Raw genomic sequence first — 22,386 nt, 5'->3', positions numbered from 1 at the left:
CTACTTAATATTACTGGATATCAGCCAGTCAGCATCATCCACCTCTGATATGATGGATATGATGCAGTTTGATTGATTACATATTTATTGTAGAATTGATCAATACTACAATGGTTGTCTATGGGAAGGCCTTAACCTGAATTGACTGAGACATTTTGATCAGATTCCGCACAAGTATGCATGAATATGTCCTAAAATTCTGCTAGAATCACTGAATATTTGTAATTATTTGGCATGTAAATGGTTAAATTTAATGATAGAATATCGACAAAAAAGACGAGGCGATAATTCAATATTATGGTTTATCGTCTTTCAGTGGAATCATATGGTGATGATATTAAATGATACTAAATGAGGTACGGTAGGAATATTATCTGTTTGACATCACATCTAACATTACCATTCGGTTAAATAGGATGAACATTCATTTAATTATTCAACATGCGACTTTGCATATGTGAGCCATATCCTGATATATATGGAAAAATTCCTTATGATTATCCTGATATTGATTTCAACCATATCACCCAGCCCTAATGGTAAGTCACCTAAAAATGGGATATGTAATGCAATACATACTGCATTGTAATGTAATAATAATATAATAATAATAATAATAATAATAATAATAATAATAATAATAATAAACAACTTTATTTATAAAGCACCTTTCAAAACAATTGTTACAAAGTGCTTTACAGTAAATAAAAGCATGGAATAAAAACACTAGAAAAAAAACAAAGAATAGAAAGTAAGCACAAATAAATAAAATGAAATGAAAATCATGATAAAAAATGGCTACAGCAACAAGATCAATGGAGTAAAAATAGAGCGAAGAAACAAGGAATAAAAATAAAACACAACTAAGAAATAAAACTCATAGTAAAAAAGCCTTTACATAAAAATGTGTTTTGAGGAGAGACTTAAAAGAAAACACAGAGTTTTAATGTAGTCATCTTGTGTATCGTTTTACTTTTAACCCATATATTATGCATATGACTGCATGTTTTCCTGTATCTCATCACGTATGCTACTTTTACATAACGCGTCCCCAGCCTATTCTAAAAATACCCCCGGCGTGTTTGTGTGTGTGTTTATGCAAATACAGCTCCCTGTATACTGTATTTAATGTTTGTGTGTGTGTGTGTGTGTGTGTGTGTGTGTGTGTTTCTGTCGCTGTAGGCGAGCAGGCGGCGGATTTCCCCTGCGGCCAGGACGCCCCGGCCAGGACCTGCGGCAACGACACCACCTGTCAGGAGTACTGGATCGGACCCAACTTCGGCATCACCAACTTCGACAACATCCTCTTCGCCGTTCTCACCGTCTTCCAGTGCATCACCATGGAGGGATGGGTGGACATCCTCTACAACGTGAGTCCGGCTTGTATTACTTATCGTTAGCGATCGCGTCTTCTCTCCTCCATTCCGAAGTCAGGGGAAGTTTTTTCCTCCTGTGAACGATCAGGAAATCAAGCAGTGTCGGTGTCCGGTGGTTTTTGTCGTCTTTTACCGGAGAAAATCAAAGATGTGGGAATAAGTCCACCCAGAGAAAGTCAACTTTTCTGCTGTTCTGCTTTCCCATCAAACAGCTATTTATGAGCAATACCAAAACATGGTGGCGATGGCAGAGGGTTTCAAATCTATCGGATAATGAATCCAAGGGTGGGAGTTGCCATAGTCAGTGTCCAAGTGCCACACTCCTAACTTTTTCCTTTGTCAGAAACAAAAGAACATAGACCTCTCTTAAAGTTACAAAGATAAAAGTACAAAAAGTACAAGTACAAATTAGAGGAAACATGACATATTCAGTTCTTCATTTATGCCAAAAGGCTAACACCATGTCAGAAACAAAAGAACAAAAGAACACAAACCTGATGTGGGAATACTTCCACCCAGAGAAAGTCAACTTTTCTGCTGTTCTGCTTTCCCCATCAAAGTAGTGGGAATACGACAACAGCTATTTATGAGCAGTACCAAAACATGGTGGCGATGGCAGAGGGATATACGTTGGCAGTCACAGAAAAGTATATCACATTAAGTGTCAAATATTTCCTATGATTGTCCAAAACCATCTGGGACTCATTATATAGTCCTATGTGGCAAACCCCAACCATCTGCTACTCTAAGCAGATTAAAGAAAACACTTGGCCCGGGTCTAACCTAAAGCCATATGGATTTTAACATAATCAAAAATGCTCATTTTTTTTTGTTTTGTCTCCATCTTTGTTGCTCAGCGCTCATTGCTGTGGTGTTTCTGCACTGCACTTTCCACAGATCAAGTGTCAATCAAACAGTGTGGGCGGAGCTTAGATTTTCTGTTGATGCAGTTTGAGTTTCTCTTTTCTTTGTCCGTTCGGCCATGGTGGCTATCGCTGCTCATGCTAACTACCCAGTTCTTCTTCTGTTTCTTCCACACAAATGGTAGAAAACTTTCTGTCATGAGTTGGGAATTGAACCCGGGTCATGATGCTACTTTGACCTGAGTGATGGCTTTTTTTCCCCTAGCCACCATTAAGAGACTCCTGTTGGTGGCTTGTTATTATTTTATTCATTCAAGATGTTCAGACTCGGAGTTGCAGGGGAAAGGACAACAGAGCTTTTTCTTCAGAGGCTCTGTGGTTCATTTGTTAGTTCAATTTTGTTCAGTTCATTCACTCATTTAGGCCGTTCCTCCTTAGACAGCTATTATTTATTTTGTTTTATGATATGATATCTACTGACGTTCATGTTTAATTTCTTCTGTGCCTGAAATGTGAGTCAAAGTGAAGGAGTAGACTAGGGACACACAGTCATCTTGACTTGTAGGCTACTTGCCCATAACATTCAAACAAATGTTCACTTTATCTTTTGGGGGTGTGTTTTATTTATGGATTAATAGATTCAACACTATTATGCTATTTTCTGGTTAGTGTTCCTGTCTCATGTAGGCCAGTGATTCTCAACCTTTTCCATATCAAGGACCCCTAATTTAGTCCACGTTGGGGCCAAGGAGATTTTGTCTCCCGGACCCAAATCTGAGATCATTTTTATTGTCAGATATGATTTTGTCCAGAATTCCATTACTATCTGTATTGTAGGTAGTGCGATAACAGTGAAACTATGATCAAAATAGTCATTCTTATACTTAACTTCTTGTAAATGAAATAATGGTGAAGTTTAACAATTCATCAATTTGCTGGGGACCCCCTGGAACCCCCTCAAGGACCCCTGGTGGTCCCCGGACCCCATGTTGCGAACCAATGATATAGGCAACTGCTTATTAAGCTATTGGCTATTATTAGGCTATTTTAAAAGCTATCCTGTTCATATTGCTTTTATGTCTTTTCAAAAATAAATAAATAAATCACCATGGTAGCACTTTAGCAAGGCGATAAGTGCTTATGATCATAGCCCCGCTCCCCTATGAAGATGTAACATTAGTCATAAAGCATAAACCGTTGCATATGGCGCTACTTTGACCTGACACAATCGAATCAGAAGCAGATAGATGAAGATATGGGATTTTTATTAATACGCTATTTATTTGCACTGTATCACGGGAGGTTCCAGGTGGAGTCCCTGTCCAGTGCTGAAGTCTGTAAGCCTGACATTGACTTCCATGAAAATATTGCGGATTATTCCTTTCTAAAGGAGTTAAAAAACAACTTTTACAGCTGTCCGGCATATGCGCAAGAGCCGAAATGATAGCATGCGAGGGAAAGGATTACGCAACCGGGTAAATTATTAAAACGGCTGTAGTGGGATAGAGCGAGTGTGAGTTTCTTATTGTAGGGCTGAGAGAGAGAGAGAGGGAGAAAGAGAAGAGGTAGAAACAGATCGATAGTTGTTTGGTTGCTGAGAGCGAGAAAAGGCGGGGTGGAGGATGCCGCTTTGATGCTTCTTTGATGTCAAATAATTGTTTCCCCACTGTAACAGTTACACAAGTATCGGACACAGGAACATGGACAGCCGGGACGGAGCTACAAACGAACAGACTTTATTCCCCTATCGGGAGCGACTGAGTGAAGGTGAATCAAGCCCCGTGAGGGCTTAGACCAACTGACCAAGTCCACTGCACTGTCAGAAATAAGGGTACAGTACAGGACCGGGTACAGGTCCATTTCCAAAACGGCTATCATGAAAATCTGCACTAGTGGTCTTTAAAGTAGTAATTGTATACCTTTATCGCACAAAATGTCAGAACACAGGAGAAGCCGCACACTCATAACTCCAGATGCGAAAATTTTAATTCAATTATAATCTACGTTTCGGCACATAATATAATGTCTAGAAAGGCCATTCACTTCCCTATGTCCATAGTGTTCAAGGAAGCACCAGATTCAGTATAGAAAGACACAGAGTAGGAAAAACAATAGACACAAAATGAGCATAATATATCAGCGAGGGTTTGCAAGTGTTGTTGATCAATGCCAGTAAACAAGCAGTCTGCTCCGTACTCTCTGTTTTGGTAGAAACCCCCCCCCCACCCCCCTTTTGGTTCTGAACTTCTTTCAGTTTCATTTGTTCAACCGTGGAAGAATGTACTGCAACGAAGGCTAAAAAACCAGCTCCACTTTTGAATGACTATAGAAACACTATAGAAAACATTAGAGCCGATGGTGTTGTAGTTCCTATGGCCGCCATAAGATATTACTAAAGAGTCCATATTACTGATTATTCCTTTAAAAGGTTTGCAAATATTTCTGTACATATTTATGTAAGTTTTCTTTTAATTTGAAGATACACTTCTGCCACTTTAAGATACAGACTGGCTTGTTGCTGGGGTGGTGTCCCTGCAGGGCTATACTGTATCTGTAGCTTTTCAATTGGTACATTTCTGTACCAAGGCACCACATTTTATCACATTCTGTGGGTAATAATTGTCCAGCTTACAAATATGGACCACGCCTAAGGCCCCAGTGATAAGCATTTGTACCCTTTTAAGTACATTCCCCTACCTTGTTTTCTATAGTGACTCTCTTGCCGTCTGCCCAGTAGCTCTATGGAGAGAATTAATGAGGTTCAGATGCCGCTTGTTGTCCCATTAAGTCTCTTTCCTCCTCCACTTTGACACACAAACCCCTCCCCAGCTCACCGCACCCACATTTCCCACATTTCAAGTGCTTCACTGCTCCCTTAGAGACCTACTTCTGCATCCAGCGGTTGCAAATATGACATGTATTCAAGTGCTTTAGGTGGGAAATATATAAAAAAAAAATGGACACAGTTCCTTGAAACTGAAAAAAATATGCCAATGGGGTGAGGTTATTTCACTTAATTCCAATGCGGTTTTACCCAAGTTGAGACATTTCATGAAACAAGTGACAATATCCAGAAATAAATGGCTCTCACACTAGTGTCAAGATGTCACTTGATTCGAGAAAATTCTTAAAATAAGTTGATTTGCATTGGAAACAAGTGAAATGAGCTCATCCCCCTGGCAGATTTTTTTCCACAGATTTTAACACTCAATATAGGGCTGGGCGATATGGACAAAATCAAATATCACAATATTTTTGACCAAATACCTCGATATCGATATTGCGACAATATCGTAGGGATGACTTTTGGTGCTTTCACAAAATATTTACACAGTGAGATTTTTGATAAATAATCATCAGTAATGTGGATATAATGACTAAGTGGGTAAAGGCAAATAACAGAACAGCTAGAACAGTCTGGTAAGTTCAGAAAATGACATCACTTTACTGTAATGCAGCCTTTAAAACCAGGAAAAGACACTTATACCATATCACGATATTACAATATCCAAAATCTAAGACGCTATCTAGTCTCATATCACGATATCAATATAATATCGATATATATTACCCAGCCCTAACTCAATACTAGATTAAATGACTTGCATTGAGTCGGGACCTTTTGCTTACAAGATGATCTCTAAGAACCACCCTGTCAGGCTCGATACAGGGGAGCTGTGCTGTGTTAATGCTGTAGATCATTATTCACTCAAAGGGATGACGTGTGTGAAGGGCTTATCGAACGCTAAATCACAGGCCGCCACGGTCTGTCATACGCCTCGTCAGAAGCTCTCGAAGACGGCCGTCCTCCGCCTCTCGTCTGGTCCCGACGGGAGGCAGCATATGCCAGTCTGCCGGTGCCCGCTGTGCCACGCTCCCTTCAGCCTGCCCGAGAGACAGGAACTGGAAGAGACAGTGGGGGAGGCTGCCAGTTTAAGGGGGTGGGAGGATCCTCTTCAGTAAGACATACCTCTTGACTTGCTGTAATGACACTGTAACTGAATTTACAGTGTATAGGTCAATATTAAAAAAAACAACTTATTTGAATTTGATTTGATCTTGAATTTTATCATTTTAACTGTATTTTTTGATACTCTGTTGTGCTGTTAAATGTCCTGATTGAATATTACTATAATTTCAAATTACATTATAAATCAAAATTCTGAGTTAATCATGCAAGGCAAGCAATGGTGAACAAAACTACATTTATTGCAACAATTAATCAAATTCAAATTCATTGGTAACACTTTACAATAAGGGTACATAATGCTTATTAAGCATTAACTAACCCTTAATTAACAGTTAACTAATGTGTCTGGTAATCACTTACTAATGGTGTTCATGTTAACTAAGGTATTCATTTATACATGACTTAATAGTCATCTTTATAAACTATTAAATAATGTATAAATGAATACAGACACATTAGTTAACTGTTAATTAAGCATTAACTTATTAAGCATTAACTAACCCTTAATTAATGTACCCTTATTGTAAAGTGTTACCATTTCATTTTTTATTGATATACATGATGCTGACCATTTTATTCATATAGCAGTCAGTGCCAACAGAGGCACACGACTGATTGGGCCTTGTGATGACTCTCTTGGCCAAAGCATTACCACAGATAGCCAGCTGTTACAGTTTCCCTGCTATCAAAACCTCATAAATCAGTTGCTGTAGAATTATGCATTGATGTGTAACTTTGCCTTACATTTGCAACTGTTGACGTCAACTAGCCCGAAACCACCAAGGTTTTATCTAACAAGAGTAATTTATCACATTTCCATATCAATTAGTGAACAGCTGCCTCACAGCGCCTCCAGGAACACAGTCAGCATCTGAGTCAAGCAGCCACAGATAGAAGGCTAGTTTGCCTTCAGATTTAAAGCCTAAAATCTGGTACTTCTAAAAAAAAAAAAAAAAACATTTTGGAAAATAATGTCAATTGTATGTTCATTTACAACATACTCCTCCTCAAATGTATTCTTATTTTCACATTGATACTTGGTATTACTTAAAAAACGACATATAGTCATAAATAAGGCTTTTATTTTGAAAACTGTAACCCGGAACTCCTATTTCTTTTATTCTGGCTGATTTGACACTGGTACAGTTATTTTGCCTAACACAGAATCTAACCCTGTAATACTAATGCTATTCACAATAACAACTGTGTTATCTGGGATATGACTTGAATAGAGCATCAATCTAATTCAAGAAAAAAAAAAAAAAAATGTAAATATAGAGATGGTTCCTATGTCCAAACCATAGAGAAGAGTTTATGAATGAATGCTTTGGCACCTATTATGTGAATTGTGATTTTGATCACAATTGAATGAATGAATTGATCACAACCATGATGGCAGAACTTGAAAGCATAGGCGATGCGTAAAGCCCCTCTCCTTTCAAACTCTACTCTCTAATTCAGTTGAAGTGATTGACGGTGGCTGTCTCTTCATTGATCTGATAGGGGTTCTCATGCTTATCGACTTGATGACCCTACTCGTAATCTCGATGGTCCACTTTTCTAATACCGCCCATTAACATCTTCACCTCCGATTTAGCACCTCGGCTCCGTCATCATTCACATGATGAATAATCCCCATTAGACCGAGGTGTCGATCCAGAATTAGTCCACATGGGGGGGGGCGAGGGGGGGAGGTGGAGGGGTTAAGATCACGCCTTCATCTATCATTAGCGAGCTCTTTTTCTTCTCCTCTCCCGGATCGTCGACAAGACTGGTAACGCGCTCCGAACCGGGGATGACGCTTCGTTTTTTTTTCCGATTGACTCGTCGGAAAGGAGGAGTGACGGTTGTCTCATTCCCCCCCCCCCCCCCCCGCCGCTCCGGGACCCCCGGCTGCGCCCCCTCTTCATCGGAGCAGGTCGTCCATCACGGCCCCGGTGAGCGCTCGTCCGTCTCTGCCAAAGCCATGACGCTCTGACGGGGGACGGAGGGCAAAAAAATCCAGACCATCAGTTCCTCATTAGGAGACCCCAAGACCCTCTTAGTCAGAGTCTCTTGTCTTTTTTTATGTTAGATTTTGTACACATAAAGTGCCATTTACAACTTGGGGGTTGTAGAATCAATATTTCTTCATGATAAAAAAAATGGAAAGAGTGAGCTGAAGAAGAGGACGGTACCCTAAAGCAGTGGTTCTCAACGTGCGGTCCGTGGACCACCAGGCGGTCCTTGAGGGGGTTCCAGAGGGTCCCCAGAGGGTCCCCTGGAGGGTCCAGAGGGGGTTCCAGAGGGTCATCAATTTGAGGGTCCCCCTCAAATTGATGAATGGTTAAACTTCAGAATTATTTCATTTACAAGAAGTTAACACAATTGGAGAATGTAGAAGAATGACTGTTTTGATCATAGTTTCTCTGTTATCTCTCTACCTACAATACAGATAGTAATGGGATTCTGGACAAAATCATATCTGACATTAAAAATATCCACAGATTTGGTTCCAAGAGACAAAATCTCATCAAATGGGGGTCCGTGGCCCCGATGTGGACTAAATTACGGGGTCCTTGATGTGAAAAAGGTTGAGAATCACTGCCCTAAAGCTTGTGCTGAGTCATCCACAAAGTAATATGGATTTCACATCAAAAGATGAGACAAGAAAACAGACATTCCGCTTTTACGTACGGGTCTTAACTGGTCTCCAAGTTAAACATGTTAAAACCATGTCTGGCAGGGCGCTCCAGTGGAAAAACAGACATGAGACAGCCGGCTTAAAGAGACTGCTGTTGATTGTAGATATATAGTCGCTGAAAATCACTTGATGGATATAAATATTCAGTTGATCTGGACATGTCTAAACCGTTTTGACGTGATGCTTCCCCTGCGTCCCGTGCTTCGCTCTCTAGCATTGTGGGATGTAAATTGAGAGAGACAGCTGTCAAAACTGAAAATGTATCCCCTTGGAGACACTTTGTTTATTGAGACTGGGCCAAAATGCAACCAACTGCCCCTCTTGGCCGATGCTAGGCACACACTACATGACTTTAGGCGCCATTATAGCCAGGATTTTGCCATCACAACTGATTTTTAAAGTTGGACCAAGGCTTTTCAACCTGGGCCTTATTCTCCTAGTTTCTGCCATCATGATGGTTGATTGTGTTCAAAATGTTGTCACTTACTTCACCATAGAGTTTTACATACCTCTAGGTCACAATCTGCAATACACACCCAGAGGTTAAACACAATCTCCAACAGTTGAATCCAGAAAAGTTTTTTCTTGGAACATCCACATCCAAAATCATTTGTATTGATGTATTTAAAATCAACCATAAATAAAAACTGCAGCTGATATTTCTTGCTTTTCATAAGTATGGTTGATTGTATTAGGTGTGAATACAACTGATAATGATTGATTTCTAATACCTTGGACTGCCAATTAGCTTACACTAGTTAAAATAACATATCTAATACTGCAACATACTCAAGTTTCAGGCAATGGGTAATCGGAAAATCAGATGTAGGCAGTTCCCATTGCAGAGTGAGTGTTATTGTGTTGAAAGGGCAGTGAAGTAAGTGGCAAAATTTTGTGAACAATCAATCGTCATGATGGCAAAAACTAGGAAAATACAGCCCAGGGGCCGGATTCACCAATGTGTTCTTAAGATGCATCTTAAGAAATGACATAAGAGGAAAATTTAGGAAGTTCTTAAGAAGGCTCTTTAGTGAAATTCCTCAATATTTTCTTAGTAACAGTCTCATTTCTTACAAATTTCTTTAATTTTCCTACTTAAGAACTTCTCAAAATAGGGCCTGAATTAATTCTGGTTAATAGACTTTAGGCTTACTGCCATTGAGGCTAGGAGACAAGGCTAGGAGGCTAGGAGACAAGGCTAGGAGGAAACCCAAAGTGCTTCCATCTACAAAATAATTGGGTAAAAACCTATTTAGGGCAACTGCAACTGATGAAGCATATGAAAAGATTTAAACATTGGTTGCTGTTGGTAACTGTAAAATTTGCTAGCTTATTTTCAACAGACATGAGACAGAGGCCTACCTGGCCCTACACCAAATAAAGCTTTACAATACATGATAATCTATAACCTACTTGTCTAAAATGTGTTTAAATATATGATATTAGAGGCCTACCTTTTCACTGTAGGAATTTAAATGTATGATATTAGAGGCTTACCTTTTCACTGTAGGAATTTAAATGTATGATATTAGAGGCCTACCTTTTCACTGTAGGAATTTAAATGTATGATATTAGAGGCCTACCTTTTCACTGTAGGAATTTAAATATATGATATTAGAGGCTTACCTTTTCACTGTAGGAATTTTAAGACAGGTGAAGGGCTGTCTTGAAGTTAAGAAAAAAATCAAGAACAAATTTGAGAACTTTCATTTCAAGAATACCATTTATTTCTAATTTGACACATAAGAAGAAAGTAAAAAATATATATAAGAACTGTTTTTGAGAATAGCATTTTTTCCTATTTTTTTTCTTAAGATGAAAGTTATGAAAAAAATGGCACTTGAGAAGATTTTTTTTTTTAAAGAGGGTTTTGTGAATCCGGCCCCGAGGTCGAATTAGAAAAAAAGAAAAAAAAAAGAGGGCAGCCGGTGGCATCGCTACCCTTTCCCAGCGCTTGTCAGGGCTAGTTAGGGTGAGTAGGGTGAGTTTCCCTCGGTGACACGGTATCCACTCACCTGTAAACAGCAGGGAGCGTTTCAGATGCTATCAGACTGAGTCCTGGCTCTGGGGAACAGGATGTTTACAGGCCTGCTAGGGGACAACAAGGAGCAGATACAGAGGCGGCCATTCAGCGCCACTTGTCATCCGGGAGAGCTACACTGCTTCTCTCTCTCTCTCTCTCTCTCTCTCTCTCTCACCCAGTGACACAGTGATTCCATTTACTATGGAACAATAACAATTAAGTAAGTACAGGTTAGTGTGTATAGTGTTATTTCTGATTCAGTATTCTGGTCAGTGGGTTGATGTTGGCCTTTTATCAGCCAGTCAGTGTCATCCACCTCTGATATGATTGATGGTGCAGTTTGTTTAATAGTAATTTGATAAAATTGATCAAATTAATTTGATAAAAAGTAGAAAATATGTTCAAATATGTTTGAATATTAGTAGTAGTAATAGTAGCAGTAGTAGTAGCGGCAGCAGTAGAAGTAGTAGAAGAAGAAGTTAGCAAAGGTATTAGTATTATTATCTTGGGTTTTAATGGAGAGTTTTAGTATCCCATGGTTTAATTGCCTAAAGTCTCGGGCTTTTCCACCCTGACAAGAATACAATTATTTTCTATTCTTTCCGACTAAAACTTTCTTCCCATGAACGAAAATGCGTGAAACTTGGCAGAGTACAGTATAGTCCAAAACTAGGTATACTGAAATATGGAGACAATTGGCCTAATAGTGGCACTATAGTAATAGTTCAAATTTTAAAACTTCTTTCTTTCTTTCTTTCTTTCTTATACCTACCTACCTGCCCTCCTTCCTTTCCTAATAGTCATAGCAGCAATGAAAAATGAATGTGTGTGAATGGAAAGTGATCCTTGCATACTGCCACGAGAATACAATTCTGGTGCTAAATTCTTGTAATAATTTATATTTTTTTGTAATGTAAATATATTGAATACTTCCATAAAATATCAGCTATCTGCATCCTCAAACCCAAAACACTGGTAATCGGTGTTCACAACCCCATATTGGTCTAAACAGAATACTGTGACTGTCATCCTGTTAGTATAAGAGTTGATATCTGTTATTTCATAGCCTGGTTACAGCCTTATGAAGCCCTCTCCTAGGCTTTATAGGTGCTGGTGCTGGTGCTGAATTGATGGCTGTCCTCGGGCTAAGCGTTTTTCGGGGCAGAACGGGGCCTGCTAATGGCTTTTCTATTGCCTTCTGTGCTCTCCCCCCCCCGGTGTCGGCCGAGGTCTGAGGCGGCCTCGCCCTGACACCGGCTAATGCACCGATACGCCGGGGCCTCCGCAGCCACTTCCAGCTGAGAGCCACATTATGACGAATGCTTCCACCGCTCTGACACGGGGCCTTCTTTAAGGGACTCGCTGGCACCGTGTCTATGCGTGTCTATGTTCCCAGGGTGCTATGTTCCCAGGGTCCTATGTTACCAGGGTCCTAAGTTCCCAGGGTCCTATGTTCCCAGGGTCCTATGTTCCCAGGGTCCTATGTTTCCAGGATCCTATGTTCCCAGGGTCCTATGTTCCCAGGGTCCTATGTTCCCAGGGTCCTATATTCCCAGGGTCCTAAGTTCCCAAAGTCCTATGTTCCCAGGGCCCTATGTTCCCAGGGTCCTATGTTTGCAGGGTCCTATGTTCCCAGGGTCCTATGTTCCCAGGGTCCTAAGTTCCCAAGGTCCTATGTTCCCAGGACCCTATGTTCGCAGGGTCCTATGTTCCCAGGGTCCTATATTCCCAGGGTCCTAAGTTCCCAAGGTCCTATGTTCCCAGAGTCCTAAGTTCCCAGGGTCCTATGTTCGCAGGGTCCTATGTTCCCAGGGTCCTATGTTCCCAGGGTCCTATGTTCCCAGGGTCCTAAGTTCTCAAGGTCCTATGTTCCCAAGGTCCTATGTTCCCAGGGTCCTATGTTCCCAGGGTCCTATGTTCCCAGGGTCCTATGTTCCCAAGGTCCTATGTTCCCAGGGTCCTATGTTCCCAGGGTCCTATGTTCCCAGGGTCCTATGTTCCCAGGGTCCTAAGTTCCCAAGGTCCTATGTTCCCAGGGTCCTATGTTCCCAGTTGTTTCTTTACTTCTTTCTTTCTCTTTCTTTCTTTCTTTCTCTCTTTCTTTCTTTCTTCTACCTACCTACCCTCCTTACTTTCCTAGTAGTCACAACAGCTATGACAGCTTGCAGCTTTCTTTCTTTCTCTCTCTCTCTCTCTTTCTTTCTTTCTTTCTTTCTTATACCTACCTACCCTCCTTACTTCCCTAGTAGTCACAACAGCTATGACTGCTTGCATATAGGACCCTGGAAACATAGGACCCTGGGAACATACGACCCTGGGAATATTGGACCCTGGGAACATAGGACCCTGGGAACATAGGACCCTGGAAACATAGGACCCTGGGAACATAGGACCCTGGAAACATAGGACCCTGGGAACATAGGAATGACTCAATAAAAATATCCACGTCCCAGTTCTGACGACTCCAGTTTGCAAATCGCGAGAACACGGCGTTTTATCTCGGAGGGAAATGTGTTTCAGACAGCTTTGTGAACAAGCTATTCCTGGCATGCACAACATCGCCTATCAGAGAAAGTCTTTCAACCTCTCCCGCTCCAAATCCTGACATCGTTTTTATTCAACTCAAGGTTTATACCGGTACACAGCATCTTACGTAACTCCCCCTTGTGCTATTCTGGATGGATGAGCACCTATGTAGGAGCCCGGCTTGGGTGGAAGAGGGGTCGGGTGTGTCGGCATATAACACAATTCATATTATCACATTCATTTGTCAATACCATACAGCCCCTCCTGCTCTTCCCCCGGTGGGTGTGCTGTAGTTTTAGCAGTGAAGTGCCCCCCCCCCCAGTCTTAGATGGCTGATTGGTCCAGCTCTGTCACCCTGCGCTGAGCTCCGCTGGTCTGATTGCTCTATTGATTAAAGACTGGTTAAAAGTTTAAAAATAGCCCTGTGGGGAGCAGAGATGGATGATGAAGCCTTTCCAGGCCCAGTCTCTGTCTGGGAGTCTTTCACACCAAGCTGCCTGCTGCCATCGGACAGACAATTCACATTATGTTTAGTATTGTTTTGGGACAATACACAGTTGTGTTACTTTTCAACATTGTGGATATTATTTACATAACAATTTTTCTTTCTTTCTTTCTTTCTTATACCTACCTACCCTCCTTACTTTCCTAGTAGTCACAACAGCTATGACTGCTTGCAGCTTTCTTTCTTTCTTTCCTTCTTTCTTTCTCTCTTTCTTTCTTTCCTTCTTTCTCTCTTTCTTTCTCTCTCTCTTTCTTTCTTTCTTTCTTTCTTTGTTATACCTACCCTCCTTACTTTCCTAGTAGTCACAACAGCTATGACTGCTTGCAGCGTTCTTTCTTTCTTTCTTTCTCTCTTTCTTTCTCTCTTTCTTTCTTTCTTCTACCTACCTACCCTCCTTACTTTCCTAGTAGTCACAACAGCTATGACTGCTTGCAGCGTTCTTTCTTTCTTTACTTCTTTCTTTCTCGCTTTCCTTCTTTCTTTCTCTCTTTCTTTCTTTCTTCTACCTACCTACCCTCCTTACTTTCCTAGTAGTCACAACAGCTATGACTGCTTGCAGCTTTCTTTCTTTCTTTCCTTCTTTCTTTCTCTCTTTCTTTCTTTCCTTCTTTCTCTCTCTTTCTTTCTTCCTTTCTCTCTCTTTCTTTTTCTTTCTTTCTTTCTTATACCTACCTACCCACCTTACTTTCCTAGTAGTCACAACAGCTATGACTGCTTGTAGCTTTCTTTCTTTCTCTCTCTTTCTTTCTTTCTTTCCTTCTTTCTCTCTTTCTTTCTTCCTTTCTCTCTCTCTTTCTTTCTTTCTTATACCTACCTACCCTCCTTACTTTCCTAGTAGTCACAACAGCTATGACTGCTTGTAGCTTTCTTTCTTTCTCTCTTTCTTTCTTTCTTTCCTTCTTTCTCTCTTTCTTTCTTCCTTTCTCTCTCTCTTTCTTTCTTTCTTATACCTACCTACCCTCCTTACTTTCCTAGTAGTCACAACAGCTATGACTGCTTGCAGCTTTCTTTCTTTCTTTCTGACTAAAACTTTCTTCCCATGAATTAAAATGCGTGAAACTTGGCAGAGTACAGTATAGTCTAAAACTAGGTATACTGAAATATGGAGACAATTGGCCTAATGGTGGCACTATAGTAATAGTTCAAATTTTAAAACTTCAAAAAACTTCTTTCTTTCTTTCTTTCTTTCTTTCTCTCTTATACCTACCTACCAGCCCTCCTCCCTTTCCCAATAGTCATAGCAGCAAATCTGCAGTTTCTAGTATTTTAGTTGAAACAATTCAAACAGATATAAAGTATAAAGTGCAGCGTGTTGTCCAAATGAATGAATGAAAAGTGAATGTGTGTGAATGGAAAGTGATCCTTGCGTACTGCCAGGAAGTTGCTGTGAGTCAGAGGCAGCGATTCCTGGATGCTACAGCTCTGTGGTTCCCAGATCCAGGACTCTCATGTTGTGTGAAATCCCATTTCCACCCTGGCCCTCGCCTACAGACACTCAGATCTGGGAGCTGCCCAGTACAACCACAGTCTTCTACAGTTTGTTATCGAGCAGCTCCACTTGAGCATTTGTAGGTGAAATGCCTTGCTCCCAGCTTTGCTTTTCTAAACATCAGGCTGCCCCCCGCCCTGATGAAGAAGAGGAATAATCAAGAAGAATGAAAGCTGCAGAAGGGGAGTGATAACCAGGAATGGCAACCCAATCTAGGCCCCTGCTCCTGCAGCCATAATCCTGTTATCCTGAATGCTGGAAGTTTGGGTCAATAAAAATGTATGGGTGAGTAAGTGGGTGTGAAGAGCGTGGGAGAGGAGGGGGGTTTGGGATTGGAGTGTCTCAAATCTACCTTTATACTGAACTATATAGTTTATGACCAGCGTTGTTGTATTTCATAAATACATAGTACTAAATACCAGTTTACAACTAAAAAAAAATAGTTTTAGTATGCAAGGTTTAAAACAAAAGAAAAAAAATCTTCTCATAGGGTGAGAGAATGTCAAGTGTCATTTTCTTGACACTAGTGGAGTTATCTGCCTTGACGAGCCCAGACATCGGCTATATTTACATGTACAGAGAATTAATTAAACAGGTTTCTGTGGCATGGAAACATCTTACTGCTTTCACTTTTGGGTTGCACTGTCTGTGCAAACTCGCATAGCATTACGGGTAGATTTTGATTGGTAATTTTGATGAAAAGAATTGCCTGGATCGTCAGGTTATTTGTCAGTAGATCACACAGTTTACTGTCTCAGTCACAGGAGAGAGAGAGAGAGAGCAGAGTTAAATATAACACTTCTAGATGTGCGTCTTAACATCCTTTTTCTGCAAGCCTGCTTTTTATTCTAGCGTGAGTAAATAGGCTTACATATTGTCACCATATCGTACAGTAATGTGGGCATAAGAATAACGCACATCCGATCATAAATTAGACCTACTCATGTGTGATCGATCAATAGGCTGTTATGGCTCACAATATATAGCAATGCATAATGGCTGTGTGTAATGATACAGTGTCTGCTGCGGCTTGAATTGAACAGTTTTATGTGTCTGGCCCCAGGTGATGCCAGCTATGGTGTGTGTTTGTGGACAGCAGGAATGCTGACTTTAATATGCCAAATACAGGATTTCTCACATACTATTCTTTTAGCAAAACAATTTTAGCAAAACAAATTGTACCCTAGCAACATATATAACAACCAACAGAGAGAAAGGTTATGGTGTGGATGTAGGTCCATTCTGTGACCATAACCCTAACCCTAACCCTAACCCCTAACTAACCCTAACCCTAACCCTAACCCTACTCCAAAACTCTGACCCTAACCCAAACACTAAATCATTCAGATATACTATTGATGAAATGATCAGTTCCCAGTCATAAACAGCACAGATATGACCCATGTCGACTCAGTTCTGTTGAGACGGTCAAGTCGTTGTGAAATGTCACCTGAAAGCCCTTTATACTGCTTCATTGTGCCACTCATACTCCATTTAGTCCTGCATTTTAGCTTAATAATGACAAGTGGAAAAAAAATCCCAAACACACACTTTATATTTACTAACTTATATTGTACCATAGAAGTAGTGAATGTGCATTGTGCCTTTCTCTATTATTTCAGTAGGATATTTCACAGAACGGGGGCAAAACATGTGACAGTAGCTCTGGCAGCATGCTATTTTGTTGTCAGCCGCTCTGCACTAATGCCTCTGTGCTTCCTAAGTGGGAGTATGGCAGGAGTTAGGCTGGATTTAATTAGGAGTGACCTGTTTTTGTAATCTACTGCACTTCTACTCCACTGTATTGCACTGCTGGATCGGACGGCGCTCGATGCCGTTTCTCACAAGTCGGGAACATCTGAAGGGTTTCTCTTTACCCATTTTAGACAACAAATATTTCCTGGAGTTCATTGCTCAACAATTCCAAAATCCAAGTTATTGCGTTCTCTCTTTTGTTAGCAAAGGTCCTTTGCTAATATTAAAGAGTTTTATTTTCATGTGAACTTGTAAGAGGTGCTGTCACATTTTTTAAATAGCTCATTTTTACTTCATTTTTTACACAGTTTTTTTTCTCTCTGTACTGGTTTGATGCCTCTTGGTTATTCTCCTGTCAATGTGATTTGCAGTGGAGTGTATTTCCATGTCTTGGACGCCATGTGTAAGCATTTTACCCTGTAAGCCAACTCTATAATAGCTCTGTTGTGTGGAAGGAGCTATTGTGCTGCTCAGTTCAAAGACATTAACAAGACTATTCCCTCCCTGTGAGAAAACAATGAACAAATCCATAGATGACAAATGAGAAACGAACGACTGTCACTGGTTAAAAGTGAGACCTAATGACTGATGGGAAGGCATTTTCACAACGGCTTTCAGTGAGATGAACGCACAGGCACTCATCTGCCCGGCGTGTTGAGCCTAATTTCCAGCAATCAAATCATCCTCACAAAGCAATAACGTGAGTGTGAAAAAAAAAAATAAAAAAAAATGACATAAACGTGAATACAGAAAGCCCTCTGGGGAAGGTTGGATGGCACTCTGACATACGAATCCAATAGAGAACAGAGGCCACGGACTGTGACTTGAGCTGCTGCTTCGACCACACACACACACACACACACACACACACATGCAAACACACCTCTCCTCCCCACCGAAGCCCACACCCAGCTTATTGTCTGGTATTTCCAAAGGGAGCCATTGATTTCGAAGGAGAGAGCGAGCAAAGTGCGGACAGTATCCATTACAGCGGTAAAGCCTGGCATTTCTCTCTTAAGCCCTGCGCTCAGCCCTCGCCACCGAACGGGAAAAAAAAAGGCAAGAAAGCCGCTCAGCAGTTGGCTCCCGTTAGCACTTCTGTGATTATGGGTCCTCAGAGGTGCGGACGTTATCTCCAGACCTTAAAAGACGCACAGCTGTAATGCCTTCACTCGCGCTAAGCAGGGGTATTTTCATCAATAGGCTTACGGAGCGGAGTAGAGTGCAGCGGTGACCGTGTTCTGAAGTTAGTTGTAGTGAAGTGAGTGATGCCGTCACATTGCTGACTCACTGGCCCTGCAGAGTAAATGTATCTAATGTATGTATGCACGTCCCAAATAGGGTTTGACAGAGTTTTCGAAGGCCGATACTGATATTTTTTTTGGATTGAAGCTGGCTTATGATGGCTGCTGATAGTCCGAATTTTATCTTACATAGTACAGGTCAACTAAATCCACACAATCCATATTAGAAAAGTGAGCCTCTAAACGAGCCGTGTGGACTTCTGTAACTTTGTGGCGTCACAAAGGTTCGCTCATTATCTTTTTTTTTTTTTTTGACCAATTTTTTTTTTTTTTTACTTTCCACAAGGTTTGCAGGTGTAGATCAACGAGTGATGATCTCTGTCAATAACATAACATATAGGTATACCAGGGCATTGATAGACAGAAGTAAATAAAACAGGAAATAAAAAAACAAATAAAATATATACTTTTTTTTTTTTTTTCCCCGTAACAAATTCATAACTTAACGTTTTAGTCGCACTAAAGCCATGCAATTCTAACTAAGACAGTACAAGATACAGAAAAGTAACAGAAAGCACAGCTCATTATTATTTTTGTAAGAAATAATAGACTAACAAAGTGTTTTTTTCAAAGCGGTTGAGCGGTTGTCATTGTTTATTTACCGGAGAGTTTTCCCTACCTGTAGCCGCCGGGCTGCGGTGTCTCACGTTTCACTCTTGGAACGGTTAGCCAATCGGAACAGAGGGGTCGTTAATATTAATGAGCCTTAAAGACAAAGCGACAGAAGCAGCCTGTTCTTGGTAAGGCTCAGAGAGATGCTGGAAAATGAACGTGTGAAAATGGATTGAGAGTGTTTTTTGGTACATGACACCACACACACAGCTTTGAATGGACCTCAAGACACAAAATAAAACGCTGGAAAGTGGAGAATATGGGACCTTTAAATTCATGAAAATATATAAATTCTGCTGTATTTACTATGACCTTTTTTCTACTGAATGTACTTTTTACTTCTGGTCAGGATCAGAGTCTAGACACCATACTAAACTCTATCTATATTTGCATTCATTCTCTACAGCCTGTCACATGAGTTGGCATATAGCAATAAGCATTCACGCTGTGTTGCAGCAACACAGTGGCTCTATTTATATCTAAATCCTATGAGTATTTAACTCTTGTGATTGTATAGTGTCTATACAGTGCCTGGAATAATTCCAGTAGTCCACTCTGTTTTTCTTTTTCCCATGGCGCAGCCGACGGCATCACGAGCCAAATTCAGGTCAGGCAGTCAGTCAGGTAACGCTTAGTGGGATAATGCGCTTTGTCAGATGGCCTCTAGAGGCCCTACAAACTTTAACGGTAGGTGATGTCATCTTGTGGTATTTAAGTAACGTTAGTGGAAGTATTTGTCATTTAATCGTGTCGCAGTGCTTCAGAGCATAGAATTGAACACGTGCACCATGGGTCTGTATGGAATCTGTGCTTGTTTCAAATACCATTATCCTTTCGGTGGATTTAATTATATGCTGCCTTTCATATCTTGAACCCCTTGGACCCCCCTCCTTCCCTTGTTTTCTTTCATCCTGTGAAGACATGCCTGGACAATACACTCACACTGTGTCCAGACTGTCCCCAAATCTTGGTGTCCTGCTTGTGCTTAGGCCTTTGCTGCCACCAAGTCACGGATACAACTTCTGACTCTCATGCTTTGCTGCTGAGAACCAGGATGTTTAGGTCCAGATTGTAGCTTCTGGCAGACAGGTGTCTGAGTGAAAATGTAGAATGTTACATATAACCGGTGACTTGTAAAAGCAGACATTCAAGGTAGCTTCCCCAACAATGCTTATTAATAGTAATGTTATTGCATAACTCCAAATTACAGTGATGCTTTACCCTCAACACTGGCAATCTTTCACCTTCTGTGTCAGTTCACAGCACAATGCAGAGAATCAGCGGTTTAAAGCGATCAGTGGGCTTCACTGTTCACCTCACCAAGACACACACACACACACACACACACACACACACACATCTGCTAACACCAAAGAACAGTATTTTTAACACCACTTCCATCTTCTATCTATAATAGATGTATCCTAAATGTGAGTGTGCTTGTTAATGTTTGTTGCAGTGAATCTGAAGCAGAGATATGAGATCTGCATTGGAAATTCCATAATCAGTTGCATATGAATGAAAACAGCACAATTAAACCATTTATGAATTACAAAGACTTATTTTTTTTAATGCATAAACCTACTACATGCAGGCCATAGTGCTCAATTCTGATTTTTTGCCCAGATGTGATTGATTGATGGGAAAAAATCAGAAAGGGACCTGCAGTGGAGCTGTTACTCCTCGGCAGGGGAAAGGAGGCGATGGAAGGCCTTCCTCACCCTGGAGAAGAACCGCCTCACCTTTTTAACGGGTCTGAACTCTGCAAGACAAGAAAAATGTGACATTTTAGTAAAATGATCACCCTTCACTCAACATTAGGAAATATAATATGAAGCAGAAATAATACACCTGTACAGATCGAATTTGGCCTTGTATCTTACTTTTTTTCTTGACCTCAGTGGGGATAGAGGCCGAAGCCTCCCCAGCCGGGACAGTGGGAACAGAACTCTTCTCAAGCGGGACAGAGGTAGTGGACGCCTCGTCAGCCGGGTCGGTGGTAACAGAGGTCTTGTCAGCCACGACAGGTGTAGTGGATGCCTCATGGGCCAGGACAGAGGTCGCGAAGACCTCGTGGGCCAGGACAGAGGTAGCGAAGACCTCGTGGGCCAGGACAGAGGTAGCGCACGCCTTGTCGGCCAGGAAAGAGGTAGCGAACACCTCGTGGCCCAGGACAGAGGTAGCACACGCCTTGTCGGCCAGGACAGACGTAGCGGACGCCTCGACGGCCAGGACGGAGGTAGCGGACGCCTCGACGGCCAGGACGGAGGTAGCGGACGCCTCGACGGCCAGGACGGAGGTAGCGGACGCCTCGACGGCCAGGACGGAGGTAGCGGACGCCTCGACGGCCAGGACGGAGGTAGCGGACGCCTCGACGGCCAGGACGGAGGTAGCGGACGCCTCGACGGCCAGGACGGAGGTAGCGGACGCCTCGACGGCCAGGACGGAGGTAGCGAACACCTTGTCGGCCAGGACACAGGTAGTGGACGCCTCCTCAGCCGGGACAGAGGTAGCGAGCGCCTCCTCAGCCGGGACAGAGGTAGTGGATTCCTTGTCGTCCACGTCAGAGCCCAGAGTAACACTGTGGTTTGTGTTGCTGTCCGAGTCCCACAGTGTACAGACGCTCATGGCCAGGAAAGACTGTTGCACACTGAAAGAAGTATGACAATCAAACAATTAATCCATCAATCAATAAATCAATCAATCAATTATATCATTCTTCCCTCCATCCACCAATCAAGCACCTGTCCAACCATTTGCTTTGTCTGTTAACAGCGTTAACGCCTACACACACACACACACACACACACACACACACAACAGACACACACACTTACTGAGGGCTGATGGCTTTGAATTTCTTCAGGTAGCTCATGTTGATGAACTCATGCTCCAGAGCGTCACTGGCTGTGATCCTCTTCTCAGCATCAGTGTCCATCATCTGTTGCATGAGGTGGAGGAAATCAAGCAGGTCTGGAATCACAAGCGCTTCACTTCCTGGTGGCCTTGGGTAGAGCTGGATTTAGAAACAAAGTCAAAGACAGGTTAGTCAAATTCACTCCACAGCTCATGGAAACAGAGCAAATGAACACTATTAACTAGTGCTATTATCTGTCTATCTGTCTGTCTATACATCTATCTAGTTGGTAATCATAGCTTGCATGTTATAGGACTTGTCAAGTGCCAAATGAAAGGGAGAAAGGAAGGAAGGAAGGAAGGAAGGAAGGATGGATTAGTCTGTCCTTCGTGTACCAGTTCGCCCTTCCTTCATTCCTTCCAT

At 41.6% G+C, this 22,386-nt stretch overlaps 1 protein-coding gene across 1 annotated transcript in view; it reads left to right on the top strand.

Annotated features, from left to right (window-relative positions):
* cacna1ba (calcium channel, voltage-dependent, N type, alpha 1B subunit, a) overlaps positions 1-22,386 on the top strand; it is a gene marked incomplete at both ends in the record, with an annotated part of 85,168 nt that overhangs the window by 1,999 nt on the left and 60,783 nt on the right. Inside the window, one exon of the mRNA XM_071545711.1 lies at positions 1,183-1,370. Coding sequence (XP_071401812.1) covers positions 1,183-1,370 — 188 coding nt within the window. The remainder of the gene's footprint in view (positions 1-1,182; positions 1,371-22,386) is intronic.

Source organism: Centroberyx affinis, unplaced genomic scaffold (genome assembly GCF_046629955.1).
Source record: "Centroberyx affinis isolate AG114_WGS23_722 - 3 ecotype Tasmania unplaced genomic scaffold, CSIRO-AGI_Caff_v1 ptg005023l_1, whole genome shotgun sequence".
In the NCBI taxonomy this organism is placed as follows: domain Eukaryota; kingdom Metazoa; phylum Chordata; class Actinopteri; order Beryciformes; family Berycidae; genus Centroberyx; species Centroberyx affinis.
Note: the sequence above shows the minus strand (reverse complement) of the source record. Positions and strands in the feature narration are given on the sequence as shown.